The 27,299-nt window shown below is 43.1% G+C and overlaps 1 protein-coding gene across 11 annotated transcripts in view; it reads left to right on the top strand.

The window, feature by feature from the left end:
* LOC109871916 (microtubule-associated protein 4) overlaps nucleotides 1-26,372 on the top strand; it is a 51,481-nt gene extending 25,109 nt beyond the window's left edge. For 3 of the 11 annotated variants that reach the window (XM_020462943.2, XM_020462942.2, XM_020462941.2), the window contains exons 6-16: nucleotides 15,233-15,633; nucleotides 15,958-16,167; nucleotides 16,538-16,670; nucleotides 16,847-16,912; nucleotides 17,577-17,821; nucleotides 18,790-18,834; nucleotides 20,195-20,287; nucleotides 21,245-21,326; nucleotides 21,513-21,637; nucleotides 22,259-22,424; nucleotides 22,696-26,372. In XM_020462943.2, coding sequence (XP_020318532.1) covers nucleotides 15,233-15,633; nucleotides 15,958-16,167; nucleotides 16,538-16,670; nucleotides 16,847-16,912; nucleotides 17,577-17,821; nucleotides 18,790-18,834; nucleotides 20,195-20,287; nucleotides 21,245-21,326; nucleotides 21,513-21,637; nucleotides 22,259-22,424; nucleotides 22,696-22,700 — 1,571 coding nt within the window. In that variant the 3' untranslated portion in view covers nucleotides 22,701-26,372. Of the gene's footprint in view, nucleotides 1-6,412; nucleotides 7,770-15,232; nucleotides 15,634-15,957; nucleotides 16,168-16,537; nucleotides 16,671-16,846; nucleotides 16,913-17,576; nucleotides 17,822-18,789; nucleotides 18,835-20,194; nucleotides 20,288-21,244; nucleotides 21,327-21,512; nucleotides 21,638-22,258; nucleotides 22,425-22,695 lie in introns of those variants that run through there. The other 8 variants (XM_031806592.1, XM_020462944.2, XM_031806591.1 and 5 more) reach the window with 8 other exon arrangements.
* Nucleotides 26,373-27,299: the final 927 nt, after the last annotated feature.

Below are 27,299 nucleotides of genomic sequence, written 5' to 3'. Positions count from 1 at the left end.
CTTTTTTAGCAAATCAAAAACTGAAAAATTGGGCGTGCAAAATTATTCAGCCCCTTTACTTTCAGTGCAGCAAACTCTCCAGAAGTTCAGTGAGGATCTCTGAATGATCCAATGTTGACCTAAATGACTAATGATGATAAATACAATCTACCTGTGTGTAATCAAGTCTCCGTATAAATGCACCTGCACTGTGATAGTCTCAGAGGTCCGTTAAAAGCGCAGAGAGCATCATGAAGAAAGAACAAGGAACACACCAGGCAGGTCCGAGATACTGTTGTGAAGAAGTTTAAAGCCGGATTTGGATACAAAAAGATTTCCCAAGCTTTAAACATCACAAGGAGCACTGTGCAAGCGATAATATTGAAATGGAAGGAGTATCAGACCACTGCAAATCTACCAAGACCTGGCCGTCCCTCTAAACTTTCAGCTCATACAAGGAGAAGACTGATCAGAGATGCCAAGAGGCCCATGATCACTCTGGATGACCTGCAGAGATCTACAGCTGAGGTGGGAGACTCTGTCCATAGGACAGAGTGGCAAGAAGAAAGCCATTTCTTAAAGATATCCATAAAAGTGTCGTTTAAAGTTTGCCACAAGCCACCTGGGAGACACACCAAACATGTGGAAGAAGGTGCTCTGGTCAGATGAAACCAAAATTGAACTTTTTGGCAACAATGCAAAACGTTATGTTTGGCGTAAAAGCAACACAGCTCATCACCCTGAACCCACCATCCCCACTGTCAAACATGGTGGTGGCAGCATCATGGTTTGGGCCTGCTTTTCTTCAGCAGGGACAGGGAAGATGGTTAAAATTGATGGGAAGATGGATGGAGCCAAATACAGGACCATTCTGGAAGAAAACCTGATGGAGTCTGCAAAAGACCTGAGACTGGGACGGAGATTTGTCTTCCAACAAGACAATGATCCAAGAACATAAAGCAAAATCTACAATGGAATGGTTCAAAAATAAACATATCCAGGTGTTAGAATGGCCAAGTCAAAGTCCAGACCTGAATCCAATCGAGAATCTGTGGAAAGAACTGAAAACTGCTGTTCACAAATGCTCTCCATCCAACCTCACTGAGCTCGAGCTGTTTTGCAAGGAGGAATGGGAAAAAATGTCAGTCTCTCGATGTGCTAAACTGATAGAGACATACCCCAAGCGACTTACAGCTGTAATCGCAGCAAAAGGTGGCGCTACAAAGTATTAATTTAAGGGGGCTGAATAATTTTGCACGCCCAATTTTTCAGTTTGTGATTTGTTAAAAAAGTTTGAAATATCCAATAAATGTCGTTCCACTTCATGATTGTGTCCCACTTGTTGTTGATTCTTCACAAAAAAATACAGTTTTATATCTTTATGTTTGAAGCCTGAAATGTGGCAAAAGGTCGCAAAGTTCAAGGGGGCCAAATACTTTCGCAAGGCACTGTAGATTGTAAGAGATGAGTGTCCCGCCGTCTTTTCCTTTGTCCTTTCTCTCCATCATTTGGAGTCCTCTCTCTCTATGTCCCTCTACTTCTCCTCTTCTTTATGTGTTCATTTGGAGTCCTCTCTCTCTATGTCCCTCTACTTCTCCTCTTCTTTATGTGTTCATTTGGAGTCCTCTCTCTCTATGTCCCTCTACTTCTCCTCTTCTTTATGTGTTCATTTGGAGTCCTCTCTCTCTATGTCCCTCTACTTCTCCTCTTCTTTATGTGTTCATTTGGAGTCCTCTCTCTCTCTATGTCCCTCTACTTCTCCTCTTCTTTATGTGTTCATTTGGAGTCCTTCTCCTCTCCATCTCTCCATCCTTCCTTTGCCTTTTCTCTCTCGTCCTTCCACGTCATAGCAGCCTCTCTTTGACTGGGTGCTTGTTGCCATGGATATGGGAGGCGGTTTCCGTAGAGATGCAACAACTCAGGACTGCTGAGATTTAAAAAATGGGGTGTGACAGTCTGGAGGTTGGATTCCAGAAATAGAATTCTCTGACATACTTCCTCTCTGCTCTAAGGCTGTTATGGTATGAGGTATTGTGCTCAGTAGAATTGGTTGTTAAACTGGTATTCACTGGACACAGACATATCACTAACAATATCACTCACACTGGACACAGACATATCACTAACCGTATCACTCACACTGGACACAGACATATCACTAACATTATCACTCACACTGGACACAGACATATCACGAACATTATCACTCACACTGGACACAAACATATCACTCACACTGGACACAGACATATCACTAACAATATCACTCACACTGGACACAGACATGTCACTCACACTGGACACAGACATATCACTCACACTGGACACAGATGTATTACACAGAGAATGGTACACTGGAACATATGGAAAATGGCTCCATAGTGGCATTGGTGGCTATTATAATTAGAGTGGAGAGGGGTCTAGTATAATTGGAGTGGAGAGAGGTCTACTATAATTGGAGTGGAGAGGGGGTCTATTAGAATTGGAGTGGAGAGGGGATCTAATAATTGGAGTGGAGAGGGGATCTATTATAATTGGAGTGAAGAGGGGATCTATTATAATTGAAGTGGAGAGGGGATCTATTATAATTGGAGTGGAGAGGGGTCTAATATAATTGGAGTGGAGAGGGGATCTATTATAATTGGAGTGGAGAGGGGATCTATTATAATTGGAGTGGAGAGGGGATCTATTATAATTGAAGTGGAGAGGGGATCTATTATAATTGTAGTGGAGAGGGGTCTATTATAATTGGAGTGGAGAGGGGATCTAATATAATTTGAGTGGAGAGGGGATCTATTATAATTGGAGTGGAGAGGGGATCTATTATAATTGTAGTGGAGAGGGGTCTAATATAATTGGAGTGGAGAGGGGATCTATTATAATTGTAGTGGAGAGGGGTCTAATATAATTGGAGTGGAGAGGGGATCTAATATAATTGGAGTGGAGAGGGGATCTATTATAATTGGAGTGGAGAGGGAATCTATTATAATTGGAGTGGAGAGGGGATCTATTATAATTGTAGTGGAGAGGGGTCTAATATAATTGGAGTGGAGAGGGGATCTAATATAATTGGAGTGGAGAGGGGATCTATTATAATTGGAGTGGAGAGGGGATCTATTATAATTGGAGTGGAGAGGGGATCTATTATAATTGGAGTGGAGAGGGGTCTAATATAATTGGAGTGGAGAGGGGATCTATTATAATTGTAGTGGAGAGGGGATCTATTATAATTGTAGTGGAGAGGGGTCTATTATAATTGAAGTGGAGAGGGGATCTATAATAATTGTAGTGGAGAGGGGATCTATTATAATTGTAGTGGAGAGGGGATCTATTATAATTGAAGGGGAGAGGGGATCTATTATAATTGGAGTGGAGAGGGGATCTATTATAATTGGAGTGGAGAGAGGATCTATTATAATTGTAGTGGAGAGGGGATCTATTATAATTGGAGTGGAGAGGGTATCTATTATAATTGAAGTGGAGAGGGGATCTATAATAATTGTAGTGGAGAGGGGATCTATTATAATTGGAGTGGAGAGGGAATCTATTATAATTGGAGTGGAGAGGGGATCTATTATAATTGGAGTGGAGAGGGGATCTATTATAATTGGAGTGGAGAGGGGATCTATTATAATTGAAGGGGAGAGGGGATCTATTATAATTGGAGTGGAGAGGGGATCTATTATAATTGAAGGGGAGAGGGGATCTATTATAATTGGAGTGGAGAGGGGATCTATTATAATTGGAGTGGAGAGGGGATCTATTATAATTGGAGTGGAGAGGGGATCTATTATAATTGAAGGGGAGAGGGGATCTATTATAATTGGAGTGGAGAGGGAATCTATTATCATTGTAGTGGAGAGGGGATCTATTATAATTGGAGTGGAGAGGGGATCTATTATAATTGAAGGGGAGAGGGGATCTATTATAATTGTAGTGGAGAGGGAATCTATTATAATTGGAGTGGAGAGGGGATCTATTATAATTGGAGTGGAGAGGGGATCTATTATAATTGAAGGGGAGAGGGGATCTATTATAATTGGAGTGGAGAGGGAATCTATTATAATTGGAGTGGAGAGGGGATCTATTATAATTGGAGTGGAGAGGGGATCTATTATAATTGAAGGGGAGAGGGGATCTATTATAATTGGAGTGGAGAGGGCAGCGTGGTAAGTGTCCATACTGTTTTTAATAAAGACAAATGAACACTCGAGCAAAAACAATAAACGATAACATGAAATCTACAAAAACCGAAACAGTACTGTGTGGCGACAAACACTCACACGGAAACAAACACCCACAAACCAACAGTGAAACCCAGGCTACCTAAGTATGATTCTCAAATCAGAGACAACTAACGACACCTGCCTCTGATTGAGAACCATACTAGGCCGAAACAGAAACCAAAGATAGAAAAAAATAGACTTCCCACCCCAACTCACGCCCTGACCATACTAAATAAAGACAAAACAAAGGAAATAAAGGTCAGAACGTGACAAATACATTATGGCCTTTATCTTGCATTTCAAAGATGATGTTACAAAAAAATACAAACAAACACGTTTTTGTCTTTGTATTATCTTTTACCAGATCTAATGTGATATATTCTCCAACATTAATTTCACATTTACACAAACTTCAATGTGTTTCCTTTCAAGTGGTATCACGAATCAGCATATCCTTGCTTCAGGTCCTGAGCTACAGGCACTTAGATTTGGGGATGTCATTTTAGATGAAAATGGAAAAAAGGTGCGGATCCTTAAGAGTTTCAGACTTGCCTAGTTAAAATAAAGGTTAAATCAAATCAAATAAATAAATAATGTGGATTATAAGTGTAGTTAAAGCGAGAGTCATCTTTCTTAGAGAGATGTAAACATAAACAGACATAGGAATATGTTGGACATGGGTCTTGCATAACAATGTCCATTCATGAGAAACTGGACCGTTAGAGCGATGTAATGAACAGAGACAAGGGCTCTGTTTGGGGAATGAGGCTGACTGTTGTCATAGACAGACGTGTTGCAGTGTGTTGTCTAACTTTGACCTAATATTGTGTGTAGGGCTGTAGAAAACACTGCTGTTTGGGAAATATGTTGACCAGTGAGGCTTCAGTATGGTGCATTTGTATACTTATCTGAGGAGTGTTGCGTCAGTGCATTAGTATCTTATGTGATCAACTAAAACAATTGCCATCATGACTTTGCAATGTGAATTCAAATGTGATATTATTGAAATCTAATATCGCTTATGCTAGCGGCACATGATCTCAGAAGTTGACAATGTCCTGTGTGATTCCAATATGTTCAGCATTTTCCCCATATCAACCCCATTGTACTGTACTTCTTGAACAATACATTCCCTCTTTGACTATCCCCTTCTACAGTAAATGGGGGACTGTTTTGGGGGGATTAAGTCACCTTCAATAATTTATATTGAATTCGTTTTTCCTCAGGCAGCTGGAGGTGGGATGGTGGCAGGGTAGTGGAAGGGGGGGGATATCATTAGAGATTGAATTATTTTTGTCTGCCTTCCACGACAGTTGTGAAGAGGGAGGGGTCTAGTACAGGACTGAACCAGTGATGTTAGAGTGAACATTTGGACAGCGTGTTGGTGTGAAGAAGGTCGGTGGGTGTGAATTCAGTTCACACAGGTCTGGATGAGGTGTTTATAACTAGGAGCACTGGGGTTTTTAAGGGTATACTGCATGTCAATGTAGTGTTATCACACACTTTTTTTCGAGGCCAGTCGTTCAATACCGTCCTAACAGAGTAGCCCATAGCATGTGGCAACAGCAGACAGAAGGAACACAGTGTCCACAACCAAGTCCACAAACAACAAACACAATAAACAAAAGAGTCAAATGCTCCAGGCAGGGCCATGAGCCAGAGATGCACACCCAGGGCCCCTAACGGGGGCAGGAAGGCAGGGTGGAGGAGAGGGGCAGTGGGTGCAGTAGTGGGCATGGAACTAAGTGAAGAATTGGAGATGACAGAACAGCATTGAACGCAAATGTATACCACCAGAACCAGGAAGAGATGTGTAGCACTAATGGATGCTGTGACAGAGAGGACAAATTCATTCAAGTAGAATGGCAGTGGAAACTGGCCCTGTATCGCCCAAAGCTGCTCTCTCTCTCTCTCTTTTCTGGGTTTCTAATATAATGCCAAGCTGCCTGTCAATGAGGAGTCAGAGCTGCGGTTTATAGAACATCAAGGGAGGGTGTGTGTATTAGTTAGTGTGTGTGTCAGTGACGTTCGTTTGTGTGTGTGTGTGTGTGTGTGTGTGTGTTTGTGTGTTTGTGACTTAGCTTACAGCTCGAAGGCATGAGTTGAGAATCTGCTCTAGCGAATGGGGATATGTTCCGTGGAGTCATGTGACCAAAGCTCTGTTAGGGCTGTGATGTCAGAGAGGGGGAGAAATTGAGAGAGAGAGAGAAGGAGAGAGAGAGAGAGAGAGAGAGAGAAGGAGAGGGAGCATTCAGTTCAGCCTCACAGCTTCATCTGATCCGTTCAGAGCACAGAGAGAAACACACAATTACTACACCAGCACACAAATAGTCTGTACTTCACAGAAACACCAAATACCAAAGATAGAGTACATTACCAGCCTTCCTTACAGCCAAGGGAAGATTCCTTTACTTTGCTGTCTAGAAGAATCTAAAAGATTCTAGAAGAATCTAGAAGCAGCGGAGAGAAGAGAGAGAGAGGTGAGGATGTCTTCTCTCTCCAATCAGCAGCAGCAGAGTGGTGGAGGTGGACAGCGCTGTGAGTATACTGAGCTGGGCAAGGTGCCCTCTGTCTCTATGGCGTCTCCTCAGCAGGCCCCCCAGGGCTGTGACCGGCAGCAGGACCAGATGGGACCACAAGGTTTCGGGGGCAGCCCAGGGGCACCCAGGCTAACTGACGAGGACAAGCTGTCAAGCCTCTTTGATGGACCTTCATCTGGATCAGGGTTCAAGGTGGAGTCGTCTGACCTCAAGGTGCCAGGGAGGATGGGTGTTGGACTCGGGGCACCTTTGGGTCTGGGCAGTGCTTGGGAGAGCCCCACAAATTCCCTCTCCTCTTCACCCTCTCCAGCCTCCCCTGGGAAACTCTTCTCTACCCCGGGACGAGAACACAGGGCCAATGGAGCTGCAGCCCTGCGGGTGTCACCTGCTGTGCAACATGACGCCTCACCATTCCCCAACACACAAAAGGTGGACAACTGTGTATGGAATCCCTCCTTCTCTGGGCCACCCCACACAGGCCTTAAGCCTGCTGTTCAGACTTCTGCACCTGCACCTGCAGACAACTACTGTGTCATTGGTGTTGTCAACGACAACTACTCTAAGGGTGGAAACTGCACTGTGTCAGGATTCTCTGAAGACTGTGATGAGGACACGGGGCCTACTTTACCTCGAGGAGGAGGGACCGAGCAGCAACACAAAGCCGTGAGGCGCGCCATTTCTGACTGCTCCCACCTGTCTGTGCCGGGTAGCTTTGACTTCTCCCAGTACCCAGTGCAGCCTGGCGGACTAGTGGACCTGCCCTCACCTGGAAGTAACATTATGGGGTCCAAGTCTCCACACTCGGCTGTGCAACGCTCTCTGACAGTGGGGGAGGAGAGAAAGACTGTGTCGCCCACACTCTCTCCTCTGTCCCCACTGAGCCCTGTCAGGGCCCCCAACTCCCCTCCCCCTAGGAAAGGTACTGGTAATGGGATGTCACAGAGCCAGAGTGAGAGTGTCCTACTGCCGGTTCCCCTCACTGGAAAAACCTTCAACATCATCAATACCAAAAGCTCCATTGAGGGTAGGTGACTGATATGATTTGAGGCCTATTCCTCTTGGTGTTTGGACTAGCTCGCATTACCACATTATAACATGTTGCTCATATACACCTTAGACCTGGCTCCTCTAGCTCTCATTGGTTATGTAAATAATGGTGTACACTGATTTAAGTACTTAGATTTGGGAGTTTATTTGGGATGCCTGACCATATAGATCAGTGGGCAGTGGTACTCGTCTGGGCTGGCTGTTTGTTTTAACTATGATGGAGTGCTGAAAGAGAAAATGGAAGGAGCCAAAAGAAGAATGGATGTAATAAAAATTAAAAAACAACAAAAAATACAACAACAACTAGAAGTTGTGGTTTTTGATATATTTTTACTAGGATGATGTGCTTCTTAAACAATTTAGGATTTTAAGGGAGCAGAAGGGTTTACAATTCAGAAAGACGCATTGTTGTGTCTACACTCCATCAACATTTTGCTTTGACAAAATGTCACAGGCACCAGAATACCATCGTTGAGAAGGTCTGGGGTTTTATACAGAATTAATAGTATGTGTGTCAAGTTCCTCTGAATATGAATGTCTATTGAAATGCTGAGGTTAATTTACCATCTCAAACTCCCATCTCTTCAGATGACTGTATTGTTCAGTGATACATCACATCAAGTGGCACTCCAACAAGTACCTAGCACTAAAGGAAGGGTGTGTGATGGATTTGAAATTGAGTCTGGGTATCCATTTAAACAGAAAGTAGTCATTTCTGGTGGCACCATGTGGGGACTGGGGACTCTTGAGAATGCTTTCAAATTGCATGACTACTCTGTGTTTTTCATATATACACTTAGATTCAATAACACTAGACAAGCAGGCAGTCTGGAGCCTAAGGCCATTTTGCTTGCACTATATACTGAATGTACAAAACATTAGGAACATCTGCTCTTTCAATGACATAGACTGACCAGGTGAATCCAGGTGAAAGCTATGATCTCTTATTGATGTCACTTGTTAGATCCACTTCAATCAGTGTAGATGAAGGGGAGGAGACAGGTTAAATGACTATTTTTAAGCCTTGAGACAATTGAGACATGGATTGTGTATGTGTGCCATTCAGAGGGTGAATGGGCAAGACAAAAAATTTAAGTGCCTTTGAACGGGGTAGGGTAGTAGATGCCAGGCACACCAGTTTGTGTCAGAAACTGCAACACTGCTGAGTTTTTCACGCTCAACCGTTTTCAATGTGTATCAAGAATGGTCCACCACCCAAAGGACATCCAGTCAACTTGACACAACTGTGGGAAGCATTGAAGTCAACATGGGCCAGCATCCCTGTGGAAACCTTTCGACACCTTGTAGAGTCCATAACCTGACAACTTGAGACTGTTCTGACGGCAAAAGCAACTCGATATTAGGAAGATGTTCTTAATGTTTTGTACACACAGTATTAGAGCTCTCTTTCACCTACAGCTAGCCTATCGCTATATATCTCACAAAGACACCATCATGACAATGATACATCTGCATCCTTCAACTAGCGACAGTAGGGAGCAAGCAGAAATAGCTGGCAGCATCCTCCTGCTGTAACAAGGGTAGTTTATACCTCATGGATGAAAGTCATGGGGAAATGATCTCTCTGCTTATGTGGCTGTGTGTTTCTATATAATGCAAGGTCATTTCAAAGACATCCTGTACAATATGCACACATGTACTAATTCTAGCAAATGAGCTATATGCATCATCACTTCATATTTGTGTGTGCATGTGTTTGTGTGTGTGTGGGGCGGTGGGTGAGTGGGTGCATGCATGTGTACGCGTGTATATGTATGCGTGAGTCTGGTGTGTGATGCTGGTCGCCTGCAGTAAAATATCATGAGCACCATCATGTCCCTGTGTGTTAGTCATGCTCTATGTGACAATGTGTTTATACCACTGGCCAGGCATACAGAACGGCTCTATATTAGTCTATAGTCTATGTTTATACCACTGGCCAGGCATACAGAACAGCTCTATATTAGTCTATAGTCTATGTTTATACCACTGGCCAGGCATACAGAACAGCTCTATATCAGTCTATAGTGTATGTTTACACCACTGGCCAGGCATACAGAACAGCTCTATATCAGTCTATAGTGTCTATAGTCTATGTTTATACCACTGGCCAGGCATACAGAACGGCTCTATATCAGTCTATAGTCTATGTTTATACCACTGGCCAGGCATACAGAACAGCTCTTTATTAGTCTATAGTCTATGTTTATACCACTGGCCAGGCATACAGAACAGCTCTATATCAGTCTATAGTGTCTATAGTCTATGTTTATACCACTGGCCAGGCATACAGAACAGCTCTTTATTAGTCTATAGTCTATGTTTATACCACTGGCCAGGCATACAGAACAGCTCTATATTAGTCCATAGTCTATGTTTATACCACTGGCCAGGCATACAGAACAGCTCTATATCAGTCTATATTAGTCTATAGTCTATGTTTATACCACTGGCCAGGCATACAGAACAGCTCTATATTAGTCTATAGCACAGGTCAGTACCAGGCGGGGATTTCTCTTGGTCCCCTGAAGTTTGTAGTAAAACATATATACACTGGACACCCCACGGTGTGGCTAGACCGGCCACACCGTTGCTGACAGGTGTAGAAATTGAGCACACAGTCATGCAATCTCCATAGACAAACATTGTCAGTAGAATGGCCTTACTGAAGAGATCAGTCACTTTCAACGTGGCACCATTATAGGATGCCACCTTCCCAATACATCAGTTGGTCAAATTTCACCCCTGCTAGAGCGGCCCCGGTCAACTGTAAGTGCTGTTATTGTGAAGTGGAAACATCTAGGAGCAACAATGGCTCAGCCGAAAATTTGTAGGCCACACAAGCTCACAGAACGGGACTGCCGGGTGCTGAAGGTCTTACAGCATAAAAATAGTCTGTCCTCGTCGGCAACACTCACTACAGAGTTCCAAACTGCCTCTGGAAGCAGCATCAGCACGAGAATGGTTTGTCAAGACTAAGATCAATGCCAAGCGTTGGCTGGAGTGGTGCGAAGCTCACCACCATTGGACTCTGGAGCAGTGGAAGCTTGTTCTCTGGAGTGAAGAATCACACTTCAGTATCTGGCAGTCCAACGGACAAATCTGGGTTTGGCAGATGCCAGGAGAACGCTACCAGCCTCAATGCATAGTGCCAACTGTAAAGTTTGGTGGAAGAGGAATAATGGTCTTGGCTGGTTTTTCATGGTTTGGGCTAGGCCACTTAGTTCCAGTGAAGGGAAATCTTAATGCTCCAGCATACAATGGTGTTCTAGATGATTCTGTGCTTTCAACTTTGTGACAATAGTTTGGGAAGAGGCCCTTTACTGTTTCAGCATGACAGTGCCCCCATGCACTAAGCAAGGCCCATACAGAAATTGTTTGTCAAGATCGGTGTGGAAGAACTTGACTGGCCTGCACAGAGCCCTGCACAGAGCCCTTCTAGGCAGAGTTGCAAAGAAAAAGCCATATCTCAGACTGGCCAATAAAAGGAAGATATTAAAATTGGCAAAAGAACACAGACACTGGACGGAGGAACTCTCCCTTGAAGGCCAGCATCCCGGAGTTGCCTCTTCACTGTTGATGTTGAGACTGGTGTTTTGCGGGTACTTTTTAAGGAAGCTGCCAGTTGAGGATTTGTGAGGCGTCTGTTTCTCAAACTAAACACTCTAATGTACTTGTCTTCTTGCTCAGTTGTGCACCCGGGCCTCCCACTCCTCTTTCTATTCTGGTTAGAGCCAGTTTGCGCTGTTCTGTGAAGGGAGTAGTACACAGCGCTGTACGAGATCTTCAGTTTCTTGGCAATTTCTCGCATGGAACAGCCTTCAAGAATAGACTGACGAGAATAGACTGACGAGTTTCAGAAGAAAGTTCTTTGTTTATGGCCATTTTGAGCCTGTAATCGAACCCACAAATGCTGATGCTCCAGATACTCAACTAGTCTAAAGAAGGCCAGTTTCATTGCTTCTTTAATCAGGATGGTGTTATTCACCAGCGCAACAAAAACGGTCACGCCAACACACAGGGCGTATACAAGTTGCCAGTCCAAACAACAAGACAAAAATAGTCCGGAGAATAAAGACACAAACAAATAACACCATCCAACACAGAGTAACAAGAAACAAGCCGGCACAAATACCCAGCGGGCCTAGTGCCCTTAAATAACCTACAAACAAACCCTAATACAAAACAGGTGTACCCAATTACCCAATAACCAAAAACAAATGGAAAGGGAATCGATGGCAACTAATAGGCCGGCGACGATGACCGCCGAGCACCACCCGAACAGGAAGAGGCACCATCTTCGCCGAGGTTCGTGACAGACGGCAGTTTTCAGCTGTGCTAACATAATTGCAAAAGGGTTTTCTGATGATACATTAGCCTTTCAAAATGATTAACTTGGATTAGCTAACACAACGTGCCATTGGAACACAGAAGTGATGGTTGCTAATAATGAGCCTCTGTAAGCCTATATTTGGGGCGGCAGGGTAGCCTAGTGGTTGGCAGGGTAGCCTAGCATTGGACTAGTAACCGGAAGGTTGTGAGTTCAAACCCCTGAGCTGACAAGGTACAAAGCTGTCGTTCTGCCCCTGAACAGGCAGTTAACCCACTGTTCCCAGGCCGTCATTGAAAATAAGAATGTGTTCTTAACTGACTTGCCTGGTTAAATAAAGGTAAAATTAAAAATTAAAAAATTCCATTAAAAAATCTGCCGTTTCCAGCTACATTAGTCATTTACAACATTAACAATGTCTACACTGTATTTCTGATCAATTTTATGTCATTTTAAATGGACAAAAAATGTGCTTTTCTTTCAAACACAAGGACATTTCTTAGTGTCCCCAAACTTTTGAACGGTAGTGTATACACAGTACTGGTCAAAAGTTTGGTCACACCTACTCATTCCAAGGTTTGTCTTTATTTTTACTATTTTCTACGTTGTAGAATAATAGTGAAGACATCAAAGCTATAAAATAACACATACGGAATCATGTAGTAACCAAAAAATTGTTAAACAAATTAAAATATATTTTTATATTTGAAGTTCTTCAAAGTAGCCAGCCTTTGCCTTGATCACAGCTTTGCACACTCTTGGCATTCTCTCAACCAGCTTCATGAGGTAGTCAACTGGAATGCATTTCAATTAACAGGTGTGCATTGTTAAAAGTAAATTTGTGGAATTTCTTTCCTTCTTAATGCATTTGAGCCAATCAGTTGTGTTGTGACAAGGTAGGGCTGGTATACAGAAAATAGCCCTATTTGGTAAAATATCAAGTCCATATTATGGCAAGAACAGCTCAAATATGCAAAGAGAAATGACATGAAGGTCAGTCAATCTGGAAAATGTCAAGAACTTTGAAAGTTTCTTAAAGTGCAGTTGAAAAAAAACATCAAGCGCTATGATGAAACTGGCTCTCATGAGGACCGCCACAGGAAAGGAAGACCCAGAGTTATCTCTGCTGCAGAGGATACGTTCATTAGCATTACCAGCCTCAGAAATTGCAGCCCAAATAAATGCTTCAGAGTTCTAGTAACAGACACATCTTAACATCAACTGTTTAGAGGAGACTGTGTGAAACAGGCCTTCATGGTCGAATTGCTGCAAAGAAACCACTATTAAAGCACACCCGTAAGAAGAAGAGACTTGCTTGGGCCAAGAAACATGAGCAGTGGACATTAGACAGGTGGAAATCTGTCCTTTGGTCTGATGAGTCCAAATTTGATGATTTCCACATGCGTGGTTCCCACCGTGAAGCATGGAGGGGGAGGTTTGAGTGCTTTGCTGGTGACACTGTCAGTGATTTATTTAGAATTCAGGGCACACTAAACCAGCATGGCTACTACAGCATTCTGCAGTGATACTCCATCCCATCTGGTTTGCGCTTAGTAGGACTATCATTTGTTTTTCAACAGAACAATGACCCAACACACCTCCAGGCTGTGTTAGAGCTATTTGACCAAGAAGGAGAGTGATGGAGCGCTGCATCAGGTGACCTGGCCTCCACAATCACCCGACCTCAACACAATTGAGATGGTTTGGGATGAGTTCGACCACAGAGTAAAGGAAAAGCAGCCAACAAGTGCTCAGCATATGTGGGAACTCCTTCAAGACTGTTGGAAAAGCATGCCAAGCAATTCAGGAAATCTGTTTCAAACAAATAATAATAATTATAATATATAAATAATAAATATATAAATACATAAATCATTCCCACAAATAAAAAAGGAGACATGTAACCAATGTATGAAATTAGTTATTTTTTCAATACAATATTTTTTGGGCTTAGTTGTAGTCATTTTGTTGTGTACAAATTATTATAGTTATGTTCTGGCCCCTAGACCCTCTGCTCTGATGAAAATTGACCCTCGGCTGAATCTATTTGCCTACCCGTGGTCTATAGTGTATGACATTTACTGGAACCAGGGCTCCTAAAGCCAACCATGGGCACAACAAGGTCAGTCCTGTATACTGTACTCAATCATTTGATCGATTTTTCGATTGACTCATGGTTTTGTACCATTGTGGCAAATCCATGATCTTGTCTGACTCATTGATCTGCCGTAAACTACAATCCATTTTCCCTCGCTGTCTTTTTAAATGTTGATGCTCTAGTCAACTAATTGGTCAGAATTTTCTTTGAAAAGCAGATTCAGTCATTACGTCAATGGGTCATGTTTTGACCCAACTTAATCTGTCCCACATTTCCTAATCCATTTGACAAGTTGCTTTTTATCTCTCGGGTTGTATCGCAAATGGTACCCTGGGATACAGCCTGTGAGAGGAAAACTATGGGCCTTAGTCAAAAGTAGTGAATAGGGTGCCATTACAGACATACCCTCTCTCTCTGTTGAGGTCACTGAGGATGGGTTACATAAGGAGCCGATGCCAACAATGTGCTGTTCTGTCCGCCCTGCTCGGCCCTGGGCTCGGCCCTGACTTTCTGTGGCCCTGCCTAGACTACACACCACCATGCCATGACTGGTCACTGTAGTTACCTCACTCTTATTTCCACACCAATGAGTTGCTCTGGGGTGTAGTACAAAATATTATCACTGATAGATTATCATCATATGAGTAAAATATGGCAGTATTCGGAACGCTTGTATTTTGTGACGATCAATCAGAGTATTTTAGAGGTTTGACATTTAGTTGCCTATTTGAACAGCCGCAACATGTACAAAGTCCTGTTGTCCATATACGCTGGTGGTATTCATTTTTAGGATGCATTGTTGTAGCTCGATTTTCAAGCTAATGCCAATCTGAATCTGTGCTTAGGTTAATAACACACAATAAGATATGATCGCTCTCATGGCTGAAAGTGAGTCTGGCACTTTGAAATGTTACTCTACCTGTATTTGATCCTTAGAGTAATTTTGGTGTTTTTATATGACATACAGTATTGCAGGTTTGCTAAATATGTATCTGTTTTTGTCTCTCTACAGTGAAAGCGGAGAATAAGGACAAACAAGAGAAGGCAGATTTCTTCCCAAAGACAGATAACTTGAACATATTTGAGAAGACGGAGAAGTCCGACAAGATGGAGAAGAAAGAGAAAGAAGATGCATCTAAGAAAGTCGACAATGCCGACAAGACCTCAAAATCTGAGAAGATCCTCAAAGATGAAGAGAAGTTCCATAAGACGGAGAAGAATTATACAAATGAAAAAGTGGACAAGCCTGAGAAGACAAACAAAGATGAGAAGATGGAGAAGAAAGAAAATGGGGAGAAAACTGACAAGATGGTCAAAGCTGAAAATAATGAAAAGGCTGGGAAAGGTACTGCAAAGTCCCAAACAACCAACGGAAGCAAGCAGGACCTCACCAGCCCAGACAGTAAGGCCAAGGTAGGTCAAGGAAAGACTGGGACAATGTTGACATTCATTTCATCTCAGCAAGCTGCTTCTGCAACTGTCACTGCCATCTCTAGTGTGTGTGTGTGTGTGTGTGCGTGAGTGTGTGTGTATGCGTGTGTGTGTGTCTGTGTGTGTTTGTATGCACATGCTTATGTGCAATTCGTCACTGCCAATTTGCTCTGCTGATGCTCTTGGTTTGATTATGATTTGGTGTTAGTGAATGCTGCTTCTGCTGCTTTACTATCCTGCCTGTCCTCTGTTGTATGCTTTTTGGTGTGCTTCTTTTCTCCTTTATCGTGTGACGTTGTTGTACAGCCTGCTGCTGGGTCAACCAAACCAAACTCTGCCAAAACACGGCCCACCTCTTTGTCCACTGGGGACACAGCTGGCCCCCCAAAACGTTCCTCCCCCACCTCAAGCTCTGCCAATAAAAAAAGCCCTGTTACCAAGGCAACCACTCCCACTGCTTGCACCAAGCAGCCAACGCCCGCTGCCAGTCAAACCCCTAAAGCCACCAAGTCCATGGTGAGTTCCCTCCCACTTTCCTCTGGTGTCTTCTCACTGGCCTCCTCTTCTGTGGTTGGCACCTTGTCCCCCTCCCGTTTGTTTGGTTCTGCCGTATAACTGTCCAGTGCCCACCTACTGACTCTCACTCATAGTTTGTGGACCACCAACTCCCTGCATTATGACCTCTGTCCAGTCTCTTCACCATTTAGGGTAGTCCTACAAACTGAATCTTGTCTATCACCTCCCTGAAAACCCCAGCATACTGTACATTTCCAATATCTCATTTCTGTTTCCAATCTTTGCTCCCCTCATTCCCTAATCACTTTCCTTTTTGTCCCGCGCTCTCTTCCACAACAACCATTCTCTGATTTCCCGTTTGCTTACTCAGACTCCGGAAAACGGTCCTCCTGTGCCAAAGGCCAATGGCACGGCAAATAAGAACGGTTCCTCGACAACCACCACTACTAAACCTGCTGGGCCACGCCCCTCTGCCAGTGCCCCCTCTCTGCGCCGCAACACCGGTGAGCGCTAACTCTAACTGTACCGTGCAAACTTACATCCTTTAAGGTACTTTATTCTTGATGATGGTGATATTCAAAAACCCAAAGTCAGAATTCATTGGTCATCCTTCAGATCATACATTGTTCACAAGTCTAAATCCTGTAAGGTGAGCTTGGTTATGCCCTCTACCCTACAGTTCCCAAGACTGATGATACCAAGCCAGGTGACGTGAAGAAGCCTAGTACGCTGAAGACAACACCAAGTAACAACAACCAACCTACACAATCTAAGTATCTCAGTATACAACTAAAACACCCTGGAGTTTAATGTATTCTTTGAAATTGTTAGGACAGACATCCTGTTTTAATCTCTCCTGACAGTGTCATTATGATTACACAGAGAGACAAACACAGTGGATATGTGTGGCTAAGAGACAGACAGGGATGCAGAGGGAAACAGAAACTTAGGCTGCGTTTACTGATCTTCTTTTTTTTTCAGCAATTGAATTGACCAATCACATCAGATCTTTTCACATCAGAACTTTTTCAGAGCTGACCTGATTAGCCAAAAGACCAATTAGTGAAAAAAAGATCAGAATTGAGCTGCCTGTGTCTCCACAGTAGCTCCAGTTAATGAAAACACTGACTGAACCCTCAATCCTGTCGTTTCCTCCTCTGAGATGTTCAATTGTCATCAAATCAGGGGCTGGTGACCCAGCCTTGTAAAACTAACTACCAGAGACCACAGTATCTACTGTATGTAGGTGGTAGTAGTGTGGTTCCTCATACTTCTCAGTGGACTTGTTAGCGTCCAGCCCATTGTTTCCTAGTAAGTCATTGTTAGTGCTGTGTGCGATCAGCTCAGCTCCAGCCGTTAGAGGGTACTGTTCTATGGTTCCTCATGTCCTTTCGCTCTCTCTGCCCCAGCCAAGCCCAGGGTGCCTCGCACCTCCGCCACAGCTCCGAGCACTCCTGCCACCAACGGGGAGCAGCCTCGCCGACGCATCACCAAACCCCCAGTGCCCAAGCAGACCGCTATGGAGAGGAAGCCACCTGTACCCAGAGCACCTAGGACTCCCAGACCTATCAACGCACCCCTGCCGGACTTAAAGAATGTGCGCTCCAAGATCGGCTCCACAGACAACATGAAGTACCAGCCTACCGGCGGCAAGGTGCGGTAACCAGGGATAGAGATGTACTGTACATGGAAGCTTGTGGTGATGGGTCTATTTAAGAAGATCAACATAACACATAGACATTTTTTGTATTAGCATATTTAAAGTGCTTTCAATGCTGCCAACTAATGCCATTCATAGCAGGGTTTTTCTCACAAGCAAATGATCATACAAATTCCATATTATTAAAACCTCCTCACCGCTACCATATAACAAGACCATATACCACCTCATTAGTCATTGACACCTTTATTGGCCTCCTCAACTGAATAGTGGCACAATGCATGCTAACCCTAGAGAAAATATGTCAAGCAAACTATCTGTCTAATTCTACTGTTATTTTTCATTCTGTAGTTCCCTTTCTGTCCTCTCCCCTTTTCCTCTCTGTAACGTTTTTATTTCTCTCTCTCTCGTCTCTCTACGTTACAACTGACAGCCGCCGTCACTCATTTGACCGACTGATACAAGGTGCTGTCACCTGTATTCATAAAGATCACTCTGAAAAGAGGAATCCTTTCATACAGATGATCATCTTGTAAAATAGCCGTCATGTCCAGTCTTTACCTACAGCATTGGTTGTGACAGTGTCCATCCAACAAAAAGGTTGCCTGTCACAGTGATGTAAGCATAAGGGAGACTCCCTAGAAAAACGATTTAAAAAAAAATAGTTTCAGTACCAACCCTGCACACACTTCCACTAATCTTGCCTGAGAACTGAAGAGTTGAATTGGCTCCCTGAGCCAATGCCTAGGCTTTGGTTTAGCGAGCCAAAGCACTCTTCTACCATGCAGGAGACTTGGGTTCGAAACTCATCAGTGACACAAACAGGTGGTGTAGCTGAAAAGCAGAACACTTCCCTCCATCCATACACCCACCACCACACTCTCCTGTGTGGTGGCACTGACCCAGGGCCCAGGGCAGCCTTGTCTCCTGGTATTGACCCAGGGGTGGTTGTCTCCCCTCAGGTCTCCTCGGCGGGGGCTTCCCAATCCAAAGACGGCCCGGGCAAAGTGAGTCCCTATCATCACACACCCCTCTTTCATTCTCACCCGTGTGCCTAACCACTCTCTCTCCTCTGATATCACACTGAAGGAATTGGCATAAGTGGATATTTTTGTCCACTGACTATTTGAACCTACTTGTACACACACAAACACATAAATAGAGACACGTCACACTCTAACACACTCACTCATGCACATTCTCACCTTTTCTTCTCATTCATGGAAACCTGTTGCTTTCCGGTATAAAATGTGGAATGGTTGTGGACAGTGTATGACAAGTCTCTCCCCTGAAATGCACAGCTTAACTGACAGACAGACAGAAAAACAGACAGACAAGACCTTGCCATCATTCCCCTGACCTCTACAACCATGGCACTACCCAGAACACCACAGGGACCGTTGTCCTTCGCTGGTCCTCCCGTTCACCTGGTACATTTAGAAGAGCCCTGAGCTTGAGTATTTTGAGAGGCCCTGGATGGCTTTTGAGGTCGTAGTGCAACCAATACCACTGTTAATGTTCATTTGGGTTTACTTCGTAGTTTAGCCTTAAACTTTATACAGTCCTATTAGCCTTGTATGATTCAATTAAGGATTTGAATCAGTGATGTAGTGGTAAAAACAAATGGTGGGTAAACTGATCGCCGGTCGCGGCGAAAAAGTTATGCTTACTATACTTTCAATGCAAATGTCCAAGATAAGCAATACAGAAACAAGCTCCAGCACTCATAAGCCAAGTGATACAGCAGAGTAATGTAGCCATTGGTTGTCCAACACCTGTGAGTTGAGTTCAGTGATATATGAACTGGAGGCAGGATGAACAGGCAGTGAGAACTAACAGACCTTGGCTGTTGCAGTGTGTTTCAGAGGGTGACTCAGCATGCCTGTGCTGCTACCTGCGTCACAGAGCCGCAAACTCATCCAAACACCAGGCGTCTCAGAATACAAAGCAAAAAAGAAATCCAGAAAGCAGACTAGTGCTTTTCATTCAAGGTTTCTGAACAGAAGTTCCCTTGCTGTGTGACAATGTTTTGAAATCAAGAATTTATATCAGAGAAAAGCTGGCTGGCTAGTATATCTGTTTGGGTGTGTGTGTGAGAGAGAGAGAGTAACACTGCAATAGTTCTCAGTCACATCTAGAATTGGATTTGAGCTCATTTGCATGTAAATACTGATGTCTGACCAGCCAGCATTTCTGACTGTTGTGTGACTTGACTTGAATTACAAGGAGCAAGTAAGAGTTAACACCACACTGCATGCTCTTCAAATTGCTTTCACTTTCATATCCTGGTTGCTCCTCCACCATCCTCCACTAATTCTACACTCATCATAGTGACCCATTCCCCTCTGCTACTGTGCTGTTTTGTAGGTTATGATAGTCCACAAAAAACTGGACTTCAGCCATATCACCTCTCGCTGTGGCTCCAAGGATAATATCAAGCATGTCCCTGGTGGAGGGAATGTAAGTACAACACATGGTGGTCCCATGTGGCTGCTGCCTCCATCCCCATATCCCACTGACATGCTCGATTGGACAGAGTAATGTCCTAACGTTCTAGTCATTTTATTTCTATGGTCAGCCCTATTGACCAGCCTAGATACACTGAGTATACCAAACACTAAGAACACCTTCCTAGTATTGAGTTGGACATGGACTCGAAAGCGTTCCACAGGGATGCTGGCCCATGTTGACTCCAATGCTTCCCACAGTTGTCGTTGTGTCAAGTTGGCTGGATGTCCTTTGGGGGGTTGGACCACGCTTGATAAACACGGGAAACTGTTGGTGGTGAAAAACCCAGCGGTGTTGCCGTTCTTGACACAAACTGGTGTGCCTGGCACCTACTACCATACCCTGTTCAAAGGCACTTAAATCTGTTGTCTTCCCCATTCACCTGAATTGCACACATACACAATGTCTCAGTTGCCTCAAGGCTGAATTATTATAATACTTTTTTTTACCTGTCTCCTCCCCTTCATCTACAGTGATTGAATTGGATTTAACAAGTGACATCAATAAGGGATGATAGATTTCCCCTGGATTCACCTGGTATACCACCTTCTATGTCATAGAAAGTTCTTCATGTTTTTTATACTCAGTGAATAATGTTAGGTCCGAGTGCTGTGCTGTTTGTGTGAACTTTCTCACCCAACTAACTAGCCTACGAGATAATAGCTTTCTATCTGCCTCTCACTCTTTTACAACAAGCATTTTCCTCATTAGGTGACAAATGGATACTTCAAATTGCCTTCTCCTCCAATTTACAGTACCTCAGCGTTTTATCTGTCCAAATTTCATAATCAGTGTTACACTGGTGGGCGAGAGTGATTCAAGGCATTGTGTGTGAATTTCAGAGTGGGTGTTGTTTCATGTTTGCCATTCATACTTCAACATTTGTGTTGTTTGTTTGCGTGCATTCAGGTCCAGATTCAGCATAAGAAGGTGGACTTGAGCAAAGTGACCTCCAAGTGTGGCTCTAAGGACAACATCAAGCACAAGCCAGGTAAGACTCCTAATGATTTAGGAAAATATATCTACATCCCAAATGGCACCCTATTCTCTACATAGTGCACTAGTTTTGACCAGAGCCTCATGATCCCTGGTCAAAAGTAGTGCACTAGGGAATAGGGTTCCATTGGGAAGCATCCTATACCAAATGAATTCTCTTCTTACCCTACTTGTAACTAAGGTGTGTCCACTACAGGGGGTGGAGACGTGAAGAATGAGGCTAAGGCCAATGGCAATGGTAATGGGAAGCCCAAGGTGGGGTCAATGGACAATATTGGCCTTGAGGCAGGGGATGGACCAATCAAGGTAAGGTCACCATTCTGTTGTCGTCACATAGTCATTAACATTTCTATCTAACCAGGATTTGGTCATGAACGTTTTTATTGAAATACATTTCAGAAAGCTTGAAGTTATAAAGCAATTGTATATTGCAAAACACAAAAACACAGCATCTTTGTGGTTGTGGTGTTGGAAAAGTTTCATTTGAACATGCTGGTTGCCCACATACAGAGAGCATTTTCATCCTGTTAAAACAAGCAACGTCATCATGCATTAAGGGAGTTTGTCCACTAGATGGCATTAATGATAATTTTTATTTATTTATTTTTTATTTTACCTTTATTTAACCAGGTAGGCAAGTTGAGAACAAGTTCTCATTTACAATTGTGACCTGGCTAAGATAAAGCAAAGCAGTTCGACAGATACAACGACACAGAGTTACACATGGAGTAAAACAAACATACAGTCAGTAATACAGTATAAACAAGTCTATATACAATTACCCGGCCTCACTACTGCTTCATAGAATCACAACAGATAAAGAAAAGATCATTGAACTTATAGAAATGCATAAACACTTTTTCAATTAACAAATGATTGTTAATTAACATCAGCGTGTGTCTGACTCTGATGCTGGTGTGTTTCCAGGCTGCGGGGATGCCGGAGAAAGCTGCAGGGAAAACATCTCCCCCTGGTGGAGCTCCAGCTACAGGCGCAGGAAGCATGGCTAAGGAGAACGGGAATAAGGCGACACCTCCTCCTAATCCTTTTGGGGGTGACCCGATGGGCATGGACAAACGCATCCCTGAGACAAGTAGGTGCCCCTTGCTCCAAAAAGCACTTTCACTGTCATGCACTCTCAGAGCTTTAATATGGAGATGGCCTCCGTTGCCGAGTGCTCAGATGAGAGATAAGTAGGCTCCTTTTTAGCTTTCTTGCTACAAATGAGAAATTCTGCACAAAAAGATTTGTACATTATTTTATGCCATAAGTCTAACCAGTTTACTCTCCCCTCTACTCTTTATCGTCTTAATTTTCTCCCCTATCCCTCCATCTTTCTCCATTGTGTCTGTATCTGCCTGCAGATTGAGTCTTATAAGCTGAGCTTTCGCGAGAACGCACGGGCTCGCACCACCAACGGCGCCGACCTTATCTCTTGGCCCACCCCGATTGGCAGCCCCCCCTCACCCCCATCGCAGCACCTCTCTCTGTGTTTCTCTGGGGTCCGCCAGCTTCCTCCTCCACACCCTCCAGCTCCGACCCAGCCCCTCGTCACCCAGCCTTGGGGCAGGGGGAAAAATACTGAATGCTAGCAGGACAAGGACTTCTTTAGCACATTCCAACTTACTCCTTTTACCTCACAATACAGTATCGCATCACTACTCTCTACCCTCATTGAATATCTGTCTTAGTGGTCTCAGAAGAGCCTGTTTTAAAGTATAGAGACCAGAGTTCAGACAGATAGAGCAAGGTATTTCTGTACAGTGGGGTTTTGTCTCTTCTGGATTGCGCTGGCTTAACTTGCTGTAATATAAGGGGAGTAGTTTGACCTCAGAGTGAACCTTCTAGAATCTAGATCCTCAGTGTTCTGTTGTAGTTATGTCAGCGCCTGCTTCTTTTGTTCCAGCCTATAAGCACGGTTCTTATACGTACAGTAGTGCAGTCTTGATCAAAATCACAAACACCTACAGTGTCGCACTGTATATTAGTATGACTTTTTCGTCATAGACTATCACAATGAGCCACTGCTATGTATGTGACAGGCCTAACCCTAGATGTGAAACCTTCCTTACCATATCTAACCCTCTGGATGAGCATAGCCTCCCCTGTACTGTAGGGACCCCAGATTTCACTTATGCAGTACAATTTGATGATTAGTGAAGCACCCCTTATTGTGAGCATGTGGGACTGTCATGTCATCCCAATGAAGAGCGGCTAATATGCCACCCCCCCACTTAACCAATTCAGTATGTCTAGATAACCTTCTGTAAACCTGTGACCCCCCCACCCACCACACACACACACACACAACCCTCTCAACAATAAGAAACTAGTAGGCTGTTACAAACAGTAGGATATTTAACATCTCTCTTTTAAAAAAAACCTCTGTATTGTGTTTTCGTAAATTATTGTAACAAATGAGCTGATGTGTTGTTCTGTTGTTTAATCATCAATATATCCCTTTTCCTTTTACTGTTACATCTCTCTGAAAGCAATACAGTGAGTGGTCTTTGCCTGAGGATACAACTTACACACCCGTACTCGCACATGTAAACTACAGTACGGTACAGTCAGAGAGCGAGCGAGAAAAACCCTCTCAGGGTCTGTGCACAGAGACTGGATGCCTGAGGCAGGACAGATTAGTAAGCAGGAGGCAGCAAACAAAGTGAGGAAAGGCCTATGATTGCACCAGGAGAGTGGAGATACTCCAATGACGATCAAGTCTCTGTAGTGTTGGCCCAATCGTTGGGACAGGGAAGACGAATAGAGAGCCATGTTGAAGGAAAGCAAGATTTAGATAGAGTTAACAATATTATCATAAAAAATCAAAATACAATTTTAAGTCAATATCAAGAGAAGTTTTTGAAGGACAAAGATGATCATTGATCTCCAATGTAACAATTGTACATTTGAATTATTCTCAACTAATCTACTGTTAAATATGAATTGATTTGAATGGCTGCTTATGCTACTGGTTCCACTGTGAATAGGGACATTATTGTGTAACAATAGGGCACAATTGCTTAACCAAGCAAATATATATAGCAATATATATATAAGCTAATTACTCTGTTTAACTTGCTATCGGTTTTGTAAAGAGGTTGGCGGATGGAATTGTATAGCATTACATGACTATGAATTAGGATCCGGTGTGTGTGTGTGTGTGTATAGTAGTTGAACGATCTTTGGGATGGTCTCATTTTGTGATCAACGTTTAGACGTCTGTGGAGTCTGTCGGATTTGTGGTACGTTGCCGGATCAAGATCAAGGGCACCCGGGTGGCCTTTAAAATACTGCTAGTTTGGCTCTTAGAGTATGAGAATTGCCGTTCCTTTTGGAGATATCCATCACACTACTCCAACAAGAGGGATAATGGCCACAGATTTCAATGTGTAATTGTGCCTTGTAGATTCTCAAGGCTGAACTGTAACAGGTGTACAGTTCCCCCAAAAAAGTATATTTGTGTCCCCCACCCTAAAACACTTTTACTTTGATCTATTTGTTGTACCGTCGGTAGGGTGTAATCGGAATCTATTTGAGTGTGTGCACTGCGGTGGAGGAAATAATAGTGATTGTCAATGGCAGAGAGAATCAAAGAGCAAGTGATCAAATTATCGAGAAAGAAAAGCAAAAGCACCTTATGATATTTTTAAGGTATTCTTTCCCGAAACATTCCCATGGTTAGTTCAAAAAATGTGTAATGAAATGAATTCTTCCTGAAGACTAAGCCTTACACTGATGAAAGCAGATGAAAGCACTTTGAATGCACAGTGGCATGTACATTTCATGTTTGAGCTCTACAGTATGTTTGAGTGAACTGTTGCCATGATTGGATGAACAGATTTGTCTTTTAGTCTCCTTGGTGGTAACCTTGCTCACTGGTCACGTTAGTGGACTTTGGTGTCATGCTTTGGGTACAGTGGTCACTCACGCTCAGTCTGTTCTCCTTGTGCCTGTTAGGCATCACGTTTATGAACACTCACCTTTCCAACGCTTAAATGCTAACTTGCACCACCACCCTTCCATCAGTCTTCACACGTTCGTTTGTATATAGACATCCACATGTTTTCATCACCACAGGAGAACAAGGTATTGATGTTAGGGTCTTTATGGATGTTGAGAAATGTCTTTCACGTTCATGAACCCATTTCCGGGGAGTGTTTTCTTTCTGGAGTCTGCCTTTTTTCAGAAAGGGCTGAAGTACAAGAATGTTTTTACAATTTAATATATTAAAGATGCAAGATATGAATATAATATGTATGAACCTTTTGTTTTGTTGTAAAAAAAAATCACAATAAGACACTTATACTCAATATAAATTTGACTGACAGTAGGAAGTGTGTGTCGAGTCCAGTATGGGGACTGCAGCAGACTGTGAATAGCTTAAGAATTCAGCGATGGTTAACTTCTCAATGGATGGTCTAGGTGTGCTTTTACCCACTCCAACTCTATAGTGGATAAACTGATATTTGCTTGAATTAATTAACACTTTTATCTGCCTCTTACACGTAGACATGTCTTACATGTAGAAAATCTACCAGAAACAAAGAATCATCCGATTTAATGCATATTCTTCCAAGTGTTTTGTGTCGCTGGTGAGCTTATCGAGTGCTCAACTGTAATCATGAACCAGGCATTGTGAGGATAGGTTGAAGGTCAAGCTCCCACATGCGACACCTGACACACACAGCCCTTGAATGTCGTCCAGACACACCCCCCACCCCCCCACCCCACCCCTTGTGAGACTAACAGTAAGTGTCTTTTGGCATGTGTTATGTAGTGCGCTTCTGTAAAGCATCAAGGAGCCCATAGCTGTGCTTCTTCTTAGAGCACACCTACAGTGTGTATTATTCTCCTTAGTGCACACCATAAGAGCATGCAGAAGGCAATGGATTGTAAACATCTGTCATAGATAGGAGGAGTTAATTGTTTCCCTTTCGATTTGAGTAATGTAATTTGGTATGAAAGAGATGTTCATTGTGATTCATTGTTAACTAGTGATGTGAATATTAATCATGAAATAAAAGACAAGCAAAACATTTATGACTTTATGTTTCCTATTCTTCTAATTAATTCTCTTTTGTGCATACTTTGTCATTTTTCCCATAAATAACTATCTTAGGGACAGTTCGACATTTACTGGAGGGGACCAAAATAGGGGAGGGTTGTCTAACTTAATTTTTTGCTTTTGGGAGGGTTGTGTGTTTTTTAATTTGGCACATGGGAGTGTTGTGCATTTTTTCCTGGTTTGCATTCGCTCTTTTGCAGGTTTACCTATGCATACCTGTGCATTCGGAAAGTATTCAGACCGCTTCCATTTTCCACATTTTGTTACGTTACAGCCTTATTCTAAAAAGGATAAATCAACACACAATACCCCATAATGACAAAGAGAAAACAGTTTTTTTAGAAATACCTTATTTACGTCAGTATTCAGACCCCTTGCAATGAGACTCGAAATTGAGGTGCAATTGCATTATTGTTTTCAAGTGAGTACTAAAGCCCTGTGATTTTGATATTTCATTCCATTTGGAACAGTTGTGGGTCTACTCTCTACAGTTTATAAGATCTAGAAAGGTACAGTAGCAGGCCAGTCTGACTGTATTTTTACTTCTATTTTATTTAATATTTTTCTGGGATGAGCTGTCTGTTGGGGATCACCGTCCTCCCAGAGTCGTCCTACAATAATATGGCCACACGTGTCACCTCCTCTCCAATCCAAGCGGCTATTCCTCCCGCACCTAGAACCTAAAAGGCGCAGCATGGTCAATCCGATGTCTGCATTGGCCTTGCAGCATTTACGGTCATACGGCCTCTGCAGAAGTCATGGTATTCCTACTTCTACATGATGATCGATGCTTGGCTGCCATTTGACAAATCAATCAATCCAAACTGTGTAGGGGCCATTTGATGAATGGAAAGAGACATATGTTACAAAACACCAAAATGACAATTTAATGACATTCGG

The sequence above is a fragment of the Oncorhynchus kisutch genome, linkage group LG27, assembly GCF_002021735.2.
Source record: "Oncorhynchus kisutch isolate 150728-3 linkage group LG27, Okis_V2, whole genome shotgun sequence".
Classification (NCBI taxonomy): domain Eukaryota; kingdom Metazoa; phylum Chordata; class Actinopteri; order Salmoniformes; family Salmonidae; genus Oncorhynchus; species Oncorhynchus kisutch.
Note: the sequence above shows the minus strand (reverse complement) of the source record. Positions and strands in the feature narration are given on the sequence as shown.